General features: G+C 40.9%; 1 protein-coding gene across 1 annotated transcript; it reads right to left on the bottom strand.

The window, feature by feature from the left end:
- Positions 1-3,442: 3,442 nt before the first annotated feature.
- SGPP1 (sphingosine-1-phosphate phosphatase 1) lies at positions 3,443-22,572 on the bottom strand (the record flags this gene model as incomplete). The annotated part of the gene is made up of 3 exons (XM_083863478.1): positions 3,443-9,605; positions 11,709-11,798; positions 21,979-22,572. The coding sequence occupies 3 exons, from the start codon at positions 22,570-22,572 to the stop codon at positions 9,054-9,056; spliced, it is 1,236 nt and encodes a 411-aa protein (XP_083719604.1). The 3' UTR covers positions 3,443-9,053.
- Positions 22,573-22,889: the final 317 nt, after the last annotated feature.

The following is a 22,889-nucleotide window of genomic DNA, read 5'->3' on the forward strand; positions in this document are numbered from 1 at the left end:
CTCCCAATTGCCCTGAAAAAGTGTCCTTTTTTTGTTTATTTTTGCTGCTTAACAGTTATTTGGGTGACATTTTTACAGTGCAACTGAACACAGAGAAGTATCTAAACACATCAAAGCACAAAGACCCAAATTACACACTTATGTTTTTATAGTAAATACCTTTTCCTCGTTGTGCAGCCTCGTCCTGCCAGAGCTGTTACCCAAAATTAAAGCCTGCTCACACTGCATTAACTCTGAAGATTTCCAAACAGGAGGCAGATGATTTCACTGCAGACACAATACTGAAATTTGATTTTTCTGTAAGACTGCATTGCAAATGCCAGTATTACAATAATATTTTCAGCTGGTAGTTTTTCATCTGAGTTTCCCGGGGCAGTCGCCGCAAATTCATCAAATACCTTCTGTTCATTGTTCATGTGGTAAAAACAGCTGCAAGATCAGCTGGAATGCCACGGTTTACAGCCACGGATTTTTTACAGCCCAGGACTCCCAGAGCAGCTGCATTAACAGCAAATACCATTTTTTGGATAGCACCCAGTGCTGCTGAGTCACAGTGTGAGGTGTGTCTCGTGGGCAGAGCTGCAGCTCCGAAGTTTACCACAGGAATTGCAGGGCAGATGCCCCAGAGATCATTTGTAACTCTTTGACAGTTACTTTACAGACAGAAAAGATGTTTTGAGAAAGGAATCTTTAAGATCCCCAGCTTAAAAGAAACCGAAGTTCAGACAAATCTGAGTTTCAGTGTCATGTACTCTAGACCAGAGGTCAAGAACTCAAGCAGCAAATTGTCTAGAACGAGAATTTTTCTTTTTTTTTTTTTTCTGTGTGTTTCCATCTACCTAATGTGCCAAGGTTATTTTTGTGGCACTGTAGTTTGGCTGCCTTTACCAACTTTTTCACTCCAAGGATTTGTAATTAGCTGGTGGTTGCACAGAGACAAAGTGTTACATACCAGGGATCAGTGAGCATAACTCCATCAGCAGATTCCTGCAGCTGAAGTAGCAGAAGTTAATGTGGTTTGCTGAAGAAAGGGGTTTATTTTTAGCATCTTTAAAAGGTACAGCTCAGTGGTGTCACTTTTCAGTTCTCCTCTGTTTGTTGGGGATAAAGGGGAGCAAGGAGCTCACAAACCTCTCTCCAGCATTTTTTGGCAGTTCTATCTGCAGAACTTGACAAGTACAAGTGAGGCAAACTTATTATGACTGATGATAATCAAGTTTTGAGATTTACTGAAGGCACTTCAATGCTTAATTGCCACTTAGTGCTCAAAAAGTATTTAATAAACCAAAATCAAGGGCTGATTAAATTACATACTCTAATTCCATGGTACAATAAAGAGAAGTTTTGATTGCAAAGTCAAGTTGTTGGGTAAGGACACCATTTTTAGAGGTCGCCTCTGAGTTAGCAGTGCCTGACTTCACATAATCTTCCTTCATCCTGCAGTAACAGAGCTCTTTCATCTCTTTGCTACAGCAATTCTTAACTTTAATAATGCTGCTGTTGATAACTGTGCTTACATTTCTCATACCTGCACAGGGAGCCAGGCTAAGATTTTATATTGGATCCTGCTGAAAGCAAAAAGCTGGGCCATGCACTGCAGGCTCCTCCTCAGGCTGCCTGGTTCCCGTAACTGTCCCTGAGGGGCTGAGTGGATGTTCTGGGCACATTCAGGTAGGAAAACAGACTCCAGACATATATTTTTGTTTTCCTGATCATCCTCACTGCCTGAACAGCCCTGCTAGGGGTGTACATATTGAAATTTGATGTTTTTAGGTTTTTTTAGTGGCAAGAGTTCCAGATCCCTCCCTGAAGTGGAAAGATGAAGCTGGGCACTAAAGCATGAGCCTTCCTTCCACCTGAGGGGTAGCAGAGGGCACCTGAAGTGCAGAGTTCACCTATAATGCATTATCAGGGTTTTTTTGTACTTGCACAGAGGCAGAACAGTGGAGCCAAGCTTGAGCCATTATTATTCTTGCCGGCTTTTCCCAAGAACCTCAGTCAACCCACCCACATGTGAGATTCCTGAAGGCAAGAGGCATGCATTGTAAAGCAGCTCAGATCTGCTGCTTACTGTCCTTGGGGAGGGGCAATTTCTTGGGAAGGAAGATTTGTCAGATTCCACAGGCTGTACAGGTTTTTGCTGTGAGGGTACCATCATTATTTTTGCTTCAGCATCTGATCTCCTGACCCCAACTGAGAGAGGTTGACACTGAGATCACTTACAGAAGGCTGGTCCCCAAAAGCCCAAGTTCAGCACTAGGCCACTGTATCAGATGTGTATTTCAGAACTCTTGATCCTAGAATACAGTGCTTCTGTATATAAATTCTAAATTTATATAAATAGTCATTTATTTGCATTGACAAGAAAGAAAACTCGGCAACCAGAGGTTTAAAAAAGATGTCCAAACAGGCCACTAAGTGTAAAGAGCCGACCTCACCCAAAGCATTTATTATTTTTCTCTGAGCTGTACATTAGTGAGGTTAGTCACTGAAGTCTAGACACAACACCAACAGTGACACACAGCCAGTGCAGCAGGAGAGAAGGGAACTGCTGCTGCAGGGCAAAGCACAGTGCAGTGCTAATTGCCATCGCTGTGAAATCACTCTGAATGCCAGACTGTTGACTCTGTGCTTTTACCACTGCCTTAAAGAGATTAGCAACTTGTACACCTTCAAACCTTATTAAAAGTGATCAGAGAAAACATTAGCTCCCATAAACATCACCTCAGAGAAAATATTCTCACTCTTAAAGCTGAAAGTGTCAATTTGAATAAAAGCTTTATTTAATTTAGAGTCTCAGCATCTGCAGCTGATGGATGTACTGCATTACACGGCAATGACCACTAAGCAATCAGGAGCCATTACAGCATGAAAAATGCTGCAAACAGTAAATCACCAAAAGCAAATTATTAAAGTACCTGCTGCATACAGTGAAGCACAGGAAACAGCATTCCTAAATTTCCAGTTCGAAAATCTTTGCAAGTTAGTAGAAATCTGGGTCACCATGTTCTGAAATGGAATCATTCTATAGGAGGCAAACATGATTACATCCCTTTGCCTAACAGCATGAGGTAAGCAATTGCAAAGGAACTCTTCATTACAGGCATTATTTTGGCAATCTTCCCAAGGCAGCTGTGGATTTGATTAGCCAACAGGACTGAACTCTCTCCAGCAGGAATTCCCACCCACACAGGGCTACTGGCATAGCAGGAGAGATGGAAAAACGTGCTGAGTTAAATAATTGAAGGTAATTTTTTAGCTGACACAGAAGCAGAATGTACTTTCTGCTTATGCTGCTAAGCTACTGCATCTAATCAGCCTTACACATTTAAGGGGAAAAGACCTTCCAGAAAACAAACTGGGGTTTGTTTTGGGTTTGAATCCATCCACAAACTCAAATCTTGTCCCTGAGCACTGGAAGGAATAAAGACAATAACACAACTGAATCCAACAGGAGTTTATTACCCACACATTGCAGATGAAGTTAGACACTTCAGTTACCAGTCAATACAAGCTTAAGTATTAATTGACAACTCAGAAAGTGTACAATGAGTACAAAATCATTAAGTAACAAGAGTATAACAAAAAGTTCTGAAGTATTAACTTTTAAAACATCAGTTGTATACTATTATACACCAACCATTATATGATCTTCAACAAACTCAGGGCTTGTATCTCAATTGTTTTGGTTGTTTTTTTAAATCAAGTTCTCCAAGAGGTTGAGAGACTGGGTTACAAATGTATTATTTCCCAAAAGGCTGCAAACATACAGCCTTACCTTATACAAAGCTGGCTTGTATTTTATCAACACTTCCTTTTATCAGGGAATGCAGTAACCAGAAAAAAAGATCTATACATTAAAAAATTAAACTCCAATACACAATAATATATATATATGCATCTATATTGTACTACAGATTTCATATAAATCAAGTGTAGGCCAAATTTTGGCATCATTTTTAAATGCATTAAGTTTAATACAAAATCCCCCTCAGACTGTTCTTACTGTTCCCATTACTTGCTCCTGAACTGATCTTTTTCACTTTTGATACTTCAGATATATCTAGAGCTGTCTTAAGAGCTAATTTCCATTTCAGTAATATCACTCTTACCTTTCATTATACTTTCTAACAAAAATAAACGTGTGGGAAAACTTAGTGACTAATTTAGTCAAAGTTCAGTGACTAATAAAATTCTCCAACTTGATGGGAATTATTCACATTTCCTAGTCAGTATCTTTAAGGTACTGTTATCCCATGTACCCTCTCTTCTCCTTTGATCCTACAGGAACAGTTACTGACCATACACTGCATACACAACTGCTTTCCTTCCTTTTCTCACAAGAATAATTGCAAATAATGCAAATAATTTCTGGTGCAGAATGGAGTGCAAAGAAATTTTTCTAATGCATGGCTAAATTTGCTTCAAAACCAGCATGTGATAGTTGCTTTTTAGAGAACACCTCAAGTGCTATATCCTCCCTGCCACACAGGATCACATTTCATCCAAATTCAGCTTTCATTACCTTTGTTCAGTATTGTAAGAAGGGCAACAATGTTACTGACCCAATTAATCTTTCAGTTTGACAAATATATCATTTGCAGTAAATTTTAAAACAGGCTGATATATTTTTTCTGAAACAAAAAGGCCACTTAAGCTTTCCTGTAGAATGAAGTCTGGTAAGAAGTCATTCAACTTCCTCCCACAAAAAAGTTGTTTCCTCAAAGTTGTTTGTAGACTACAGAAGTAAATTATATAACCAAGAAACATTCAAAGAATCACTCAAGAATCAATTACAATGAGTTGAGTCACAAACCCCAAGAAATCAATTCTCTTCTCATTTTATCTACTGACTTTATTCTGGGGTCTCTTCATTCACAGAATTCTGGTACAGAGGGGGAGTGTTAGAAATGTGCAGCCAGTTCCACCTACAGAGAACAAGCTTCTAAGTTAAGCCCTTTAGCAATCTTGTAAAAACGGGGCTAAGTGTGATTTTAACAAGGAAAATCACCCAAAAAGCAGGGCTGTCACATTCAGAAGCTAAGTCACTTCACACACACTGAGCCTGCTCACAGCTCAGCATGGACTGGCCCTTCAGGCTTCATTCTCAGTGTCATGGGGAAGGAACCAAGTGCAAAACTCCCAGAAAAGTCAGCAGGAGTTTGACAGCAATGCCCCTTCACACCATTGAGTTATTAAGTATCTTCTGTGTTGTGTGCGAAAACTGGAATTTTTTATTGACAAAGCAAATACTGAAACAGAACCAACTTTTAGCACAACAGATGTATTTACTTACAGCATGCAAAGATTTGTTTTTATATATTTTTGCAGCTAACAACCCTTAATTATTTACAAGTTCAAAATCACAATCTTCACATAAGTAGCAATTGCTTACAGAAGTTCTGGACACTCCCTCAGAAATAAGCAAAAAATGGAGTAAAAACCACTGAGAGCAGTAATTAAAAAACCAACAACAACCAAGGAAAACATACTAGCTTTTAATATCCAGACAATTTAACACTGTTCTGGTAAGATAAAAAAATAACACAAAAGCCACATATCACATTTGGAGATGCCATTTTAAAAGAAATGCATCTTTCTGTTTGGTTTTTCTTTCCAGGAGAAATGCTGTACATAACCTTAAAAAAAATGCAAATAAATAAACAAAACCCAACTCCCTATGGTTTGCCAATTTACCTCCTGTTGTTCCTCCACTTCCTGATCAGAGACCCAACAGCTTCATAGGTGATCACACAGGAGAAAGCAAAAGCAAGGATTTTTTATAAACATGAAACTTTTTTCCAAAATATCAGATTCTAAAACTCACCCAAGATGCAATGCACATGTCAGCTCTGACTGAGGGCCAGGTCAGAAAAATCCTGCTCCCATGTTTAAGGCAGTCTCAGACTAATTGTGTCTCTTCAGCCTCTTGGAAAACAGGATTTTGTGTCAAATTGCTGTCTACCTGCCTGCTGGATTTAAGGTTTATTTCATACAATATTTAAAAAAGGCAAATTTAGCCTGCAGCTTTTTGTAATAAATGTGCATTTATACCTGGTTCTACAAAGTAGTACTTCTCTCTGGGACTGAGGGAGTTCACTAGCAGGATGTTTTTGCACCATGTTATAAAGGGTTTCAAGCATATGTCCTTCTGGAAAGACATTTGACCATCTCTTAAAGCTATGTTAACTTTATAAATAAAGAATTTGGTACCAGCTGGTGCTCACACTAAAAATATTTTTCATGTTCAACTCCAAGAATATATTAGGGCAAAGAAAGTGCTCCAGTTTTACCTGCTGCTTTGTTATGCCCAATTCCAAGGAATCTTAGCTTATTAGTAAACAAAATTATACTACAATACAAATAGTTTACTTGGATTTTTAAGCATTTGCATGTTTGTAATTCTTCACTCTCTAAAGGTATTCATATTGCATGACATTTTGTGCTAACTGCCCTCTTGAACCTAACCCCTTATAAAACATAAAAATAGAACAGTAGAACTTTTTTCTCATGTAAACTTCAGTGAAGTAGTTGCTGAAGGTGCTGTACAAACACTGATGGAGATTTCCTGGGTAGTGGTACATGGAAACATGACATTTTGAACTGACTCAATGTAATGTATAAAAATATAAAAAATACATTTGTGACAGTAGAATAAGCTACAGTGCAATTTTCCTCAGCCTGCTGAAAACTGTGTGATCTTTTTCAGCCCTTCCAGATCCTCCACAAACATCTCATGTTCCATTAGTACTACAAGAGAGCAAGCACAGCTAGAAAATACAGCTTTAATTACACTCTTTATGATGTAAACTTGAAGTTTCTAGAAGTCTAATGTGTACCTTAAAAATTAGTTTTGCTCACTTACCTTTTCTGTGCTAAAATTTAAACATTTTTTGCTATAAACTGTAAAGCTAGGATATTTAAGGAGAATATGCCCTAAATTTCAGATAAATTATCCTATTATTTTTAACAGTCCTCAGACTAATTGAATATAATTGAAACTACACCACTTGCTTAGGGCTTTAAGCATAAGGCATTTTGTGTACATTCCCCCAGCTATTTATTTCATGGCTATCTTGGTGTGCAAAGCCAAATCAGTGGAAATCCCACTCCCAAAACCCCAGAAACCAATTTACCTTTTACTGCACGTTCAGCATTGAACTGCAAAAGAGGAACAGACACAAAAATCAAATCCAGAAATATGCACTGAAACAAGCTAACCATTTTCTACTGGGTAAGGTCTTTTCAGCTATGGAAGTTGTTTAACACACTCTCAGTTCTGAATACCTCTGTTTGAATACATTCATAGCAGTGCATTCAGGATGCACTGGAGAAAATGCACTAGAGAAGGAAATTTTTCACATCATCCAGTGCCAGTGTACCATAGACCTCGTCTGCTTCAAAGAAAGTGAAGTTAATTTGGTAAATCTACATTCTAACAGCTTAGAGAGATCATCTCCAACACAAAAAAAAAAAAAAAAAAAAAAAAAAAAAAAAAAAAAAAAGCCTTCTAAAACCAAATATTGTTTACAAAAAAATGTAAGGTTTGTATTCTATCAAATCACCAGATTTCCCAAGCAAATGATGCTTTTCCTGAAAAACATGTAGAATACAAAATGAAGTAATTTGTGTCTGGTCAGACACTAAGACAGCACTTCCTGCAGTAACTGCTCCTGACGTGCAAAGAACAGATCAGGCAACACATGAAAAGGAAAAAACAGAAAAAAAGGCACATGAAATTACACTTGAAGAGAAAAGGATCATGAAAAGCTTGAAAGCACATAATAAAATCCTGCCAAATTTAGACATCACAAACTGTTCATGCATTGACCACACTGCCTTGACTGCTCACCATCTGTCAAGCAGAATGATTACAAGTTTACTTTAATTGTTACATTGTCTTATAACTATCTAAATCGGGTAAAAGTGATTATCACCTTTAAATATAGTATATTAATGCATAAAAATACAGATTTTTCTAGAATAAGTATTATATTTTCTAACCAAATACCTAAAAGCAGTGGTCCTTCTAGATTAGTTTGGAATAATAAGTGAAGCCCATTTCTTTGCAGAATGGGGTGATTTTATTGTTTGTATGTTTAAATAATTTATTTTTAATATCCATCCACTGTATAAACAATCTCCAGAAAAATATATCCTCTTGCAGTAACTTACAATACACATTAAAAATACTTACAAAAGGGACTATTGTTCATTTACAACATCTTGAGCTCAAGGACACAATTCATGGGTCATTTCATTTATGCACTTTTTATCAGGAAAAACTGAACATTCTGGTTAACTTGGACCATGTCAGCAACATGGACAATCTAACACTTTTTAATATCTGCCTAATTACCTAAGATTTTTAATAAAATTAGGCATTTTTACATCACAGTATATATGGCATTTCTTAATTTAGCAACAGAAAGGCACAGTTATTAAACCATAAAATACAGTACCTGAATTATATGTACTCTAGTGATACCTACCAGTGCTAACCCTGACATTTTTCTCTGCAAAGGGGGCTAAAGAAAAAGGCTTCTGCTTGTTTGTTTAGAAAAATTCAACCTCATTACAAGTTTGGTCCGTTAGAAACACCTATTAGCTGAAGCAGGACTTCAGGAAAGAACAGAAGAAAGCAAATTTAACAGTCTATGGTCCAACAGCTTGAACTAATTACCGTGAAATGGCAAACAGATCATGAGTGGAGCCTTGTGATTAGCTGTCAGACATACCTGCTGAAGTGTCAGTGTACAGTGGCAGGTAACTGGCAGCCATCCCAGATACATTCACTGCATCACACACACACAGACTTGGTTATAGCAGTAAGTCCAAAAACAGCATTTACAGAGGTCAGCACTTCTCCTGGACTGATGCTTGACTGCTGGCCCTAAACCATCCCCAGAGATGTGCAAAGCCCTTTAAATGCTTTGCCTGCTTTGTATTGCTGTTAATAGGAAGACCCTGCTAAAGCCGAGCTGGCCGGCCTTCCCTTACCTCTTCAAAAAGCAACTAGCTCAGTTGTCCCTTCCCAGAGTGATCAAACCGCATCAGGAAAGCCCAATGAAGTGGAAGAGGCAGGGGACAACGAACATGAGGGAGAAGCCGACCATCCCGTAGGTGATGTAGCGGTAGGGCAGCTCCACCTCCATGCGCTGCCGGGCTCTGCGCACGTCGTCGTGCGGGACGCGGAATATCTGACACGCCAGCGGGATCGTGGCTCTCTTCATGGCCACTCTGGTTAACAGCAGAACGATGACTCCAATCAACAGCCTCAGGATGGCTTTTCCAAACACAGTCACGCTGAGGGAGGACAGAGACAGGGGCAGGGTGTGGGGAGCAGGGTCCAGCTGCAGCCCCAGGAGGTGGTTGAGGTGGGAGCCGCAGGCCACGCCGGCGCCGCAGCCCAGGATCTGAGCCGTGTCTCCTCGCGACGTGCTCCACGTGTCCAGGGTGAAGGAGAAGATGCCCAGGGCCAAGTGGAGACTGATGATAATTAAGGGGGCGTATTTGTAAGTTAAGTTGAAGTTGTCAATCAGGTCCACAAGTGGATGGAAGACAGCCAGGATAAGAATAGCATACAGAAATCCAGCAATAACATCCTGTTGAAGAGAAAAATACACTATCAGTGTAATAACTATTTAAAAAAAAACAACCCCTCGAGTTACATTACCAAGAATACAAGCCTAGCTGCTGTAGTATTAAAAGTAACTTGTGGATTCCCATCTTTTCCCTTTTACATGTTTAAATCTTTCTTATGCTAAACATAAGGTAAGGAATTGCATTTGATCACCTATTAACAAATCACTTGCATCATGACCAGATCATGAATGAAGTTCTGATCAAAGGATCCTTCAAACTTGCAGGTCTTGACTTCTTAGTCAGGCCTGTTATGACAGGGCACAGGGTGATGTGAGCAACCTGTTCTGCTTGAAGACGTCCCTGCTTATTGCAGGGGGCTTGGACTAGATGATCTTTAAAGGTCTCTTCCAACCCAAAACTAGTCTGTGATTCTTCCAGGATTTTGTCTGCTGGCAACATTGGTCTGTGTCCAGGGACAGGGCATTCCAACCTACAGTCAGCACAAATCCAGCCCAGCTAAATATGTTCTGGCAACCTAAGTTTGCTGCAACAGCTCAACAGTGGCTCTGAGGGCCTGGGTGCCAACACACCCGACACTGGCAGCAGCAGCAGCTGGTGCAGCAGTCAAGGACCACTGCAGCAGCTTCCACTTTCCACCAGCTTCAGAATTAACAATGCTGGAAGAATGGCAACTGTTTCCAAATATTACAGGATAGGAAGAAGGAACCTCTGTGGCTTCCTAACCGATTTTCAGTTTTACTACTGTTTTTAAAGGTATTTTCTTAATGAAATGGTTACTCTATTTTTTACTTCAGCATTAAATTGCAGTTAACTGTTGACTGACCACTCAGCTGCATGGAATTCTCTGCTACTTTTGTCACCTTTGATTGTTAAAGAATTTGTGCAATCCCAGCACTACAAAGTGCCCTGCCTTCATTTTCATGCTTATCAGCTCTTCCACATGAGCCAGGAGGTGGGACTTCAATCAGCAGAGCTGAGTGTTGCTCCAGCTTCAATGAATCATTTTTATTTGCTTCCACTAATTGAAAGCTTGATAAAAACTCTAATAAAATTGACTGATATAAACATCAGGCTTGTTCATTTCAGAAGCAACAAAAACTTTCTGCTCTATTTGCCACCTCCTCCCCTCAAACTTAGGCAATGTGGTTGGTGTATATTGCAGGCACCACATGGGGAACTATATTCCCTCAAACTCTGCAGAGGATTCAGATGTGAAACTGCAAAATACCCGTCTGCTTGCTCACTATTTGGTGCATGACTTTGTTCTGTGACATTTTGTGTCAGCTGAACTACCAGCCCATCAAATCATCCGTGACAGAGTGGTTTTAGATTGGGAAGCCTTCTAACCACTGATGCAAAAATGTCATTTAGTTTTTCTGAGCTGCCTTATTTTCCCGTGCTCCTTTTACACTGTGTTCATCTACCAGCTTTTCTACTCCCTACCAGGCTTAGCCTTTTCTGTCTGTTAGCTTTTCTTCTAGCAGAGAATGCTCAAAAACATCTTTAGCCACCCTTGTAAGTGGTCTTGCATTGTGATTACCACTTTGTAGTGTTCTTGTTTTCTCATTTTTACATTGCACACACTTACTTGTGTTTCAGTCAGGGAGTCTTAATCCTGAGTCTGTTTTTCAAAGATGACAACTTTATTACCTGGTTTTAGACACTCTGGTAAATGAAACTCTAGCATGGAGAGTGGCACTCCCAAATGCATGTGCTTTGAGCAGCTGATATGTAGTCAACTTTTAACAGACACTGTCTCATTCTGCAAAATGACTTCTACTCTGCAGAGGAAAATTCAGTCTACACTTTAGAGCAGTCATCAATTTCTGCACTAAAAAATTACATTAAACACCTGTTAAGTTTCAACTGTGGACTGAGTTTATAAAAGACAAGTGTAAGTTTAGCATGAGAGCCACTTTTAGCTATTTTATCAATGTCTATGCTGAAGAAATGTAAGTCTTCTGTTTCTATATGGTAGGTCATTCCAAAAAATACATCTGTATACAATTTTGCCCTGTAAAACCTTCAATGTGATGGAAGCTTATAAAAATCAGAGCAGGATTAAAATAGAAGTTTAGTAGTAGATTAGATTATTTCCTTACCAAAATCGAATGCATTCCCATATAAATTCGACTACAGCAAACCAAAGAACACCAGCAGAATGCCAGGATCAGCCCAAACATAAAGGGATACTGGTAGAGAAGAAAATGCAGAAACTGTATTAGAATTTGGAAATAAATAAATAAATAAATAAATAAATAAATAAATCACTCTATGAACATTCCATAATAATTCCAATTAATGCAACTGATGCTTACCCATCCTTGCCCTAGCCTCCACAGGCCTAGCAGAGCACCTTTTCAACCTTCAAGCTTTCAACCTTCCCCTGTCCCCTTTGCATTCAGGACATATGAATTTTGGTTTTATCAGACTTTTTCAAAGCAGTAAGAAATGTATCAACCTCTGTAGCAGTTGTCTTGCCAGGCTCTGATATCCCAAACTGACCAGGTGGGCAGAGACAAGTGTGTTAAACTATGGAACAGTTTTACACTGGGTGAAGCAGCTCCATCACATACCAGTATTGGTGGCAATTACCCAGGCAGAATAGTGTGGTTTCTCTTTTTTTCTGAGAAGGAGGAACTCATAACAAAATTACAAAGAAATTCAATTCCTTCCTCAATTCTTTGTTTTGGAGCTTCTGCAATCCTTGACTCAATCTCTAGCCATCAGCATGAAACTCCTAAAACAGTGATCTTTTTTGTTCTTTCCAAGCCCACATAAATTTCCTCCTACAAGCCACATTTGTTAAACAAAAAAAAAATCATTGAATAATTACTTCCAATTATTTTCGTCTTCTCACATTTTTTAAATTAATAAGGACTGTTTACCAGGAAGAAATAAAATACTTTGCTTTAATAAGTACATATTATGTAGAGACATATCGTTTTTTAACTTTCTCAGGTTTTGAATAAAAGTATGCTAATTTACATATTACAGCACAGTAAGAAATATTTTCCCCACTATTGCAAAATGTTGTACAAGACAGGACACAGCTTCCTTTTTTTTGTCATTATTCTATAAAAGACGCAGTCACAAGATGAAATGGCACATTTCCAAAATTGCTTTGCTTCCTACAATAAATATTTTCAATATAAACAGGCAGCCTCCATGTACTCAAACCTAGGAATAAAATCTAAGAATTACAGGCAGTTTTCTTTCCTTTGTTCCTTTTATAGGTAACCTGAAGGGTAGAATATGCATCAAATTAGAGAAAAGATCTTTGAAATTACTGGAGGAAGTTCTCTGTCCTCTGTGAAGGCCACTTAACAGATTGTAAAGTTCCCAAATCAGTCTTTCAGTAAAAGGTTTCAGATAGGATTGTCACTCTTCTGCATTTTTCCAACTTTCCCTGAATTCTCAACTCCAGGACCATGTTTGCTTTTGTTAGCATTTTCAAAGTAAGAGAAAATCAGGAAGCTTATGTTTCATATAAGCAGCAGATTTCACATTAAAATAAATTCTAAAAGCCCAGCTCATAGTTGTGCTCCATCTAGACTAAACTCTACTTCCTGTAGCAACATTTGTCTTTGCTTCTATCATATTCATCTACAAAGTGGATCTAAACAGAACTGTGTGCTTGTGACTCATTTCTGACTGGAATGATGAAGGAACAAACTCAAGTTTCCTGCCTTTCAGAGCTCTGCTGACCCCGGGCAATGCACCAGTGACTCTGTCAGAGTCACACACAACTGCAGAGTTATCAGATACCAAACACTGCTACAGCAGCCACAAAAGCAGCTCTTTGGTACCTTACGAGTGCAGCCACATCCCTCTGCTCTGCCGTGCTTCCCCCTTTGCCACTGCTCTCAGGGAGGAGGAATGTGCCTGCACCAGGCACAGGCTCCCTGCTCCACTCTCCCCCTCCCACAGGACTCCCCAGCAGGAGTGTCCCTGCACACGGTGCTGCCTGTGCAGGGACAGCTGTACCCTGCGGCCTCTGAGGCAAAGAGCAGCTTCGAGTTTCAAAGTGTTTGGCCATCACTTGATACCTCTGTCCATCCCTGTCTCCTGACACATCTCTGGTGCTTTCAGAGCCCAGCCAGGGATAAGGCTTTTCTTTAATAAATAAAGACTTGTCCTGTTTCTGCAGCACCTGACAGAAAGAGAGGCTGGAGCTTTAGCAGGAAGATGAATGAAGGCTCAGCAGGGCCCAGCAGCCATTCACGATACTGTGGGTAAGAGGCTGGGACTGGAGGAGGGAAGAGGTTAGAGCAAATGAACAACAAAATCTGGAGAACAAGGAGTATGAAGGAAATAGTTTGATGAGAAGTCTTGTTTTAAGAGTCCTGAGCAGGTGATTGTAAACAGCAGGGAGACTACAATTCTGAAAATGAAAGAAGAAATGCTCGCTGTCAGGGAACTCACAGGGGAGGGGTGTTTGAGGAAGAAAGAAACAGAAACTCCAGCTCTGAAGAATGCTTTGGAAAAATTATTTGGCTCTGTTATATCCCACTCTAATTCTGAGAAAATACCCCTTAAACCACCTGAGAACATGGGTTAGTTTAGTTTCTCTGTAGCAAAGCACAGTAGAGTAGTTTGGGTTGAAAGACACAGTTCAAGGCCATCTAGTCCAAGTCCCCTGCTAGGAGCAGAGACATTTCAATTACAACAAGCTGCTCAGAACTCCAGCCAGCCCCTGACTGTTTCCAGGGATGGGGCATCCACCTCCTCTCTGGGCAGCCTGTGCCACTGTTTCACCACCATAAGTAAAAAATTTCTTCCCTGCATCTGATCTAAATTAACCCTCGTTCAGTTTAGAACCATCACCCCTTCTCCAGCACAAAAGGCCCAAAGCAGTTGGCTCCCATCTTCCTTACAGACACTCTTTAAGTGCTGATCACAAATTGAGCACAACACCCGCCTCCTCCTCAGCCTGTTTTCACTCCTCCACCTTTTAAAGCCGCCACTGGGTTCAAGAATTCCCAGAACACCAATCCAGTAACACCTGCTTAAAATCTGCCCCCAGGTGGTAAGACAAGCGTGTGTTTGGTCCTCGCACACAGGGAGAGGTGCACAAGGTGACTAAAGGAGAACACAGGCACTCCCACACACCTCGGAGCTCAGCAATGCCGAGTCATACCACTGACAGGGAACATTTCCTGCATCTCTGTAAAAAAAGCTGATGCCATAAACTTACTTCCAAATTGTTGCCTGCAAGGCTGAGGTACCAGCAAGCCTTATAATAATAATGTTTTGTAATAATGGATTTCAAAAATCTCCTCTCCCAATCATAAATGAGCTTTTACTAGGTTTTCTACTTAAAACTGGCACATTTTATGAGAGTAATGTGAAAATTTGTATATAAATTTATATCAAGTGTTCAGGGAAGAAAGTGACAAGCACTTTCTTTTTATTATGTTGACTTGGGTCTCTACTTAAATGAGAGCTATTAAAGGTGAACTCCAGCAGTTTCAGTCCCGTGGTTCCTGGCAGGCCAGATCAGACCTACAGAGGCACAAAGGACAAAAGATCCCAAGTTTATTTCTACCCTGTTCCCCAACTCACTGTTGGTTTTACTCATTTAGGCATCAGAAGGCAGACTGGAATCACATGTCCTTCCAGATGAGGGTGGGGAATGTTGTCAGAGATCACAGCTGGGAGAGGTACACACAGAAACCAGGTTTCATCCTCTCAGCTGCTCTTTTTGATAAAAGAGTTGGTGTTTCATGGTTCTTGGTGTCACTTTCAGTCAGATATTCAGGAACATTTTGGACACAATCATCTCCAACCCTGTCCATGCCTTCAATTAAGACCATCATGTATATCCTCAAAAACTCATTGTGCCTCCATAGCCAACATGCCACCTCAACAATCCTGAGTGCTTTTGTTTGGGTTTTTTTGAACTGCATACTGCTTTCTTTTTTATCAAATAAAAAACCTCAAACCAATAAGTATGTTATTTAAACAATAAGTTTTAAGAAGTTAGTGATTTCTTAACTTCACATATTAAGGTAAAGCTAGGGATAAAGCTGACTGAATAAACTACTCATTGTGTTTCAGACCTCAGTTTTGTTCCCATATCCAGAATCTTGTTTTAATCAAAGAAATTGAATTAAATTCATATTTGTAAAACAGCAGTGAAGCTACTCTAAGTCTTTGAGAACTTTATACGCTATGTTTTTAAAAGAAAACTCCCATCCTATAGAAAATTCCACTACATCCTCCAACACAGGCTTGCAAACTTCTGACTGGACTACACACAAAACCCTTCCCTATCCTCCTCCCTCCCCTTGATCTTTTTGCCAAGAGTCTTAATAACATAACCATTGTTTAAAAATGCTCATAAGGAAACAATCTGTCCTAAAAGCTTTGACCTAGGTCAGAAAATTCCTTCTTTCATAAAGGAACATTATTAAAAGACACTTTAAATGCTCACTTCTTTACCTTTTTAAAGCACATTCTACACCAGAGAGGTTTCCAGCATCCACAAATGATTCCAAAGTAACTTTCTAATATTTTTTCTGTTCTACAGTATTCAATGATCTTTTTAAATTATAACTTAGAAGGTCAGCTTGAATTTGAGACAATTATTTTGGGCTAAAGTTCACTGAAAGAATCCAAGCAGCACTTGCAGCACCAGGCTTTTAATCAGGTATTTGGGCCATGTGTTGGCAATAGTCATATGGAAAACTGTAATCAATGTTCATGGGAATGACTCCAGCACTCTGGACAGATGAGTTCAAAAAGCACAGCATAAAAATGATTTTGTGAAGGGAGCAGAAGAAAAAGGAGAAGAGGATTGTTAGAAAAAAAGAGATCACCAATCAGACATTTTAGGAAAAATAAACTTTTTCTTTCCAAATGGGCCAGGTGAAACTACATTTATCAATTATTTTCTCCTTTCTTGCACCGACCAACATTAAAATCAAGAGACATAAAAACCTCAGTGCTACAAGTCACTACAAGAACCTCTTTTTAAAATTCCAAGACAAATTTTTCAATGCCAGTCCTGAAGGAAGTTAAAATATTTAGTTTTCTGCTACACCTAATCTGAAAAGAAATTAAGGAGTAATAATAGGAATTAGCTTGTTTTTTTCCCTTTTCATTGCAGTCATTAAAAAAATAATCCCTCTCCAAACACAGCTAGCAAGAACCACTTATGGCTTGCTCTGTTTATGCCCCAATACCTAAAACTACATTATTTTTCTGCAGAATGGTGTTTTCTCAGTTTAACCAGCACACCCTGTTTAAAAGAACAAGGAGTGCTTTACATGTGTACAATGCACCAAGAAAAAAGAAATTGCTTGAGAAGTATTTCCTTTGAATTACTTCTCATCAAAAACCCTGTGTCCAACCTTAGAGCATTTGTTTTTATATGATTTCCCTCCAGACTCTTTACATTAATTAAAGATTTGCTTAGGCAAAGCTGAAAAATATATTTAATGACAATCAACACAGTCTAATAAGACAGGCTGTGGTAATCCTGTGGCAGAGGTTCCCTAGTGACATTTGTCAGAACTGGCTGTGCTCTTTTCAAACTTAAGAACACCTGCATCAAACAACTTTTTTCAGCTTCATTTACAAACTACAAGCATTAACACGGCCCACAGAGGACCTGACATCTCAAACACACAAGACAAGGCCAGCGCTGACCCTCCCAATTCCCATCTCCTCCTCTCTCATTGTGTGGGTAATTCTGTGTTTTCAGATCATCCCTTCAGCTGAGCTTCCCAGGTCAGAAGAGTTTTTGTTTGACTGTTTAAGCAACATGGACAAGAAGACCAATTAGACAAGCATGCACACATCTCTTTGCCAATGTTTCTTCTCAGCATTTCAGTATTTTAGCCAAAGGCCCATTTGGGCTTCTCTGGGAGGTGATGTGTGTCCCTTCCTGAAGGGACTGCACTTGCTCCTGCACACAGATTTTGTATGTAAGAGATGGTTTTCTCTGTGTAGCTTCCAGTTTATCACTACATCAATCTCACTGACAATGCAAGCCTTTCACCAAGGACAGAAATTTATAACCAGGATGTGCCCCTTTCTGCAAAATTCTCACTACAGCACCGTTGTGATTAGGCTGTTTATTCATCCCCAATAACCAATTATTCCCTGTTTCCAGTGGGGATCAGAGAGTTCAGCCTTTTGAAATAAAAGAGCAGGCAGACAATTCTAGAGGTAAATCTTCAGTAGTGGTCAATCAGGACCACAGAGTGATGCAGATCTCCCTGAAATCCCAACACAGATCCTGTCAAACCCATCTCATTTAATTCCATTCCTCAGCCTTAGCTGATAAAAGCCACAGTGCAGATGAAAGATCTCTGGTACACTCACAGGGCACCACATAAGAGTCTTACACAACCAGCACCACAGAGAGTCAAAAGAGCACAGAGCAAATGAAAAGTGTAAATGAAAAATACATAGAGAGGCCATTGGGGAATTGCTGCACCTACTGTGGGCTCAGCAGTGCTGTTTATCCAGGTCACCATGAGCAGCAGTGGGTGCAAAGGCAGGCACTGATGACAGCTTTGCATATCAAACACTGCCAGGCACGTACCCAGGGAGGACAATGCTGTCATTTTCAGCACCACAAGCTGCTTCAGAAGGTAAATCAGCGTTGTTAATACAGTTAAAGGCCTGCTACTCATCAACCCGGCTCTGGGCTCCTGCTGAACATCAACCAAAGTTTGCTCAGGGGCTACAGCGAGTCAGCAGTTCCTCACTGAGCTCATTACAGCAGAGCTCAGGAAGGAGGGCAAAGCCATCATTTCCTAATGCACACAGCTACTGCTACAGCCAGGCTGCATCCTGCAGGGACTCTGGGAGACAAGTGAGTTTTCTGTATTCCCTGGCTGATATTTATTTGTTTCTCCTCAAAATAAGCCAGCACAGTTATGGCACATTCAGGTACCACCCCAACTCAACGACCATTTCTAATAAAATACATCTTGATATCTATTTGAAAGCAGCAGTTCAACATAATCAAACAAAATACAAAAAAATACTTTTTCCAGTAATCTCAGCCTGAGGGTTTGGAGATTTTGTGGAGAATTAGCAGTTCACACTCTCTCTTCCTCCCCTCATCTGGGATATGATATAAGCCAGCCTGGCTCAAACTGTCACTATTTCAGAGATACCTACATTGTATCAAAATCTATAACCTCACTACCTTTTAAGTGTTTGCCCTCCTCTTTCAGCACACCAAAGGGAGGAGGGGAATCAGCATTTATAACATTCCCAAATTCTCATCAGTCTTTGACATGAGCTTTGTATTTCAAGGTTACTGAAGTGTCTTTGAAATAAACTCTTCTCTCTGCAGAAGTGTAACATAATAAATAAATAAATAAAGATGGATTATGCAAGTAGAATCAAAAGTTCCAAGCAAGCTCTCATAATACAAGAAGAAACTGAAAAATCTGAGTACAATAGAGAGAAGAGTTTGCTATTATGGAAGTTATCTTAACATGTAACTCACTTCTGCCTGCAAGACAGTTCCACTGGATATTCCTTATGCCCAAAGTCTCTAACTCTGATAATTTGCCAAAACCATCTTTAAAATACATTACCTCTGAAAATATTTTACTTGAACAATTTCATTTATAGAAAATATTTTAGTTTTGTAGTGAAAAATCTTTTTGAATACTATGTGAAAAGAAAATAATTGGAACAGGATTGGTTAAAGGTATTGAAAAATTGAAAAGCACAAACTCAACAGTTAAAGAAAAACCCTACTGCAACCCAAACATGTTTTTAAGAGGACAATCTGGGCCACACCTAGAAAAACAGGAGCACATTTTCTCTGTTCTCTATGTTCTTCAAGAAAAAGACTCAAATAGATTGCCTTTGACAGAGAAGAACTATTACACAATAGCAGGAAGTCATAGATCACTGAAAGCAAACTGCAAATGAGCTACAGAAGAAAGAGATTCCCTCCTCACTGGTGCAACATCTTTTAGAGCCAGAGCAGCTTTCTTTGGTTTAGTATAAACTTCAAAGGGACAAACTCAAAGCTGCCTGTATTCCAGACTAAAAATCCCTGCAGAGAGTTACACACCTGGATCTGCTTAAATTCATCCTCAGCCTCGTTCCACTATGATTTGCTGAACCAACAGTCCCAAGATATTGTCTCATCACAATCAGGCTCTGTGCAAGGCTCCTTTATACTAAATATATACAGAACTTGCCAACAGGTTTAAATCTAGACACTTGCATCTACTGGTAAAAATTGTAGAATTTAATAAAAACCATATTAAAATCTCCTTTATCTTTAATAGCTTTCTAAGAGCTTCTGAAGTCAGTCTTTTTTAACAGCATTTTCAGAAAAACACCATTTTCCATGACAAAAAGATGTCATGTAGGTTCTACTCCCCTTCAATAGAAGTAAAACAGGGAGAACAGAAGAAGTGTCAGATGAAAGGTTAACTCTAGAGGTTAATCAAAAGACTCTTGACAAGCCATTGGTTAATTACTGATTAATTTTTGGAAATAATTTAAAAATCAGAAGGGATTTTTTTTTTACATGAGCATTTTGAAATGACAGAAGTCGGTTTCAGAGAGGTCACTTATTCATACTCATTTTCTAAGAAAAAAGAATTAAAATCAAGACTCAAACACTTTGCTTTTTAATTTCTTAAGCACAGTGCTACACGAATAACAAGGCTGGATGTTTATGGTTTCTTACCATGCATTCATGGTGAATATGTTCAGTCAATGAGCAGAGTGTTTCAGACTGCAGGGGCAGCGCTGCCAAAGCACAGATCGAACTTGGATCATTGGCAAAAACCCTTTCACACCCTGTTTGCCACAAAGGCAACCGCGGCAGGTTCTCCCCTGCACACATGACACCAGTCTGGGCAAAGCTGATCGACTGGTGCTGCTAAACGAGCCTTCCCACATGCAAAGAGGTACAAATCCAGTTTGTTCTTCCAAATGACATCGGCCCCACACATCCAACGAGCAGTAATCGAATATACAGATTTTGGTCATTTTAATAAAAACGACTTTGAGATGAAGCATCTCAGTGGCAAAACTTCAAATATGTATTTTAAACACTCACAAAACATGACATTATAATTATATATAAATATATATATATATATATTATGCCTGCACAAATCCAGCAGATAATACTTCACCATTTCATAGCAAACATGAATCCCTAAGAGGTTCATTTTGGGCACATGCATTCACCTTGTAGAAACGGATACATATCTTTGGTTAGAGAGGCCAAATAAAATCTCTAACCCTTAATCACCCCATTCCTTTCAGTCACCCATTCCAGATGCTGAGATAGAGCCACAAAGTGTCAGGCAGCGCCAGCAGACAGCGGGTGATTGTTACCAGTAACTGGGAAGAGAAGAGTTCGGCAAGCCCCTGCACGAAGCTTAGAATCAAGTTAGTTCTCATTACCGACAAGATTTATATCCAACTTAAACCAGACAGGTATTACAGTAAGGATTAGTAAACATCAACAACTTAAGAGTCGAATAAAAATCCTAATTTTTTAAACATTACAGAGCAAAAGGCTGCACTGGACGTTTATCTGGGAAAGCGTTTTCGCTCGGCTCCAACTGGAAGTGGTGCGGTGATTTAGAGAGCTGGATGTGCTTTCTTTGGAGTTGCTGTTGCCATACTTCCAGCAGCCAGCGCCAAAGCACATGCCACTGCTTGCGTAAACCAGGCGATCAACAGTGTTATTTTAACTTATCTACTGACCCCAAGTGCAATAGCCAGATTTTAGAGATTCTGCTGAATGAAGGTGCTGAAAATGTCACGGATTATCAGTTCCCGCTAATTATGAACACATTGAGAGATTGTAGAACCTCCTGAAACTAGGAATACCAGAATCATTTCCAGCTTGTGGCTCATGAAAATAAAATCGTTAAAGAAAAGGCTAAAGCTGCAACTCAGCGACGCTACAAAGTGACTCGAAGCAAAGAAGGATCAACAAGAAGCCCTTTAGTTACTGGCTCTCTACCAAATTCTCACACGGTAAAACCAAATGCCTGTAAAAACATGGGATGCTTATCCAAACTTTGCGCAAATAGAAAAGCTGAAAAAAAAAAAAAAAACAAAACCAAAAAACCAAAACCTCACAGGAACAAAACGCAGCCTGTTACCACGGACGTTTCATGTGTGCTGAGCTAATCCCCAAAACCAGCACAACTCCATTCACAAGACAGAATTACTACAACGCTTCTCGTTACCTGAGCACTCGCTTAAATCACATTGAGGAAAAAAAAGAGTGAGGCAAGGAAAAAAAAGCTACAAATCTCACATTTTCCCAACCAAACTCAGCACTCCTGCAGAGAAATCAGGTCTGGCACATCCTGACACGCCGGGACTGGAGGACACGGAGGTGTGTGCGAGCATTACCTGCCAGCGGCCGTAGCTGAGCAGCAGCAGCGCCAGGGGGATGGCGGTGCCCGACATGGCGTGGGTGGAGGGCATGCTGTACTCGGAGTTGTAGAAGACCTCCAGCTTCACCACGGGCGGCGAGGCAGGACGCGGCCAGCGGATCACGTCCTTGGTGCACTGCCCCAGGTACATCACCCACACCCAGATGATGATGAGCCTCCGGCCCAGCCAGGCGTCCACATTCCAGATGCAGAAAGGGAAGAAGAGGATGTAGAAGAGCTCGTTGCCCAGCTCCGTGCCCAGGCTGAACAGATAGTAGAGGAAGCGGCTGCGAGTGGCGAACTCCTGGCTGCCGTCCTCCTCCTCCGTCAGCGAGTTTCGGCGCGGCCTCCTCCTCCAGCGCCGCGGGGTTCCCGCCGCGCCGGGCACGGCCCCGTTCCCGGCGGGATGCGCCTGCCCGCCCGCGGGGCCGCCGTTCGCCACCGGCCCCCGCTGCTCCTGGCCAGCCCAGCCCGAGGGCCCCTCCACCCCGCAGAGCCGCTGGAACGCGGCCACTTTCCGCGGGTCCTGCAGGTGGGCGGCCAGCCGGGCCAGGCGCTGGCCCAGAGACATCGCGGCGGGACCGGGGCCGGGCTGAGGGCGGCGGGGGGCTTCGCCTGAGGGGCGGAGAGGGGGGGACGGGGGCTCCGCGGAAAAAGAAAGCCGCTCCCTGAAGAGAAAGCCGCTGGCAGGCGCGGAGCCGCGGATACCGCGGGACTACCCTCGCCTCCCCCGCTCCCTTCTGTCTCTCCCTCCCGCCTCTGGCTCCCCGCTCGCTCGCTCCCTCACGCCCTCCCCGTCCGCTCCCTCCCTCACGCCCGCGCCGGCCCCGCCCCGCCGCGCTGCGCCTGCGCGCAGCCCCCACCCCGCGGGAAACGTCCCATCCACGG

Source organism: Zosterops lateralis (assembly GCF_965231275.1).
Source record: "Zosterops lateralis genome assembly, chromosome: 6".
In the NCBI taxonomy this organism is placed as follows: Eukaryota; Metazoa; Chordata; class Aves; order Passeriformes; family Zosteropidae; genus Zosterops; species Zosterops lateralis.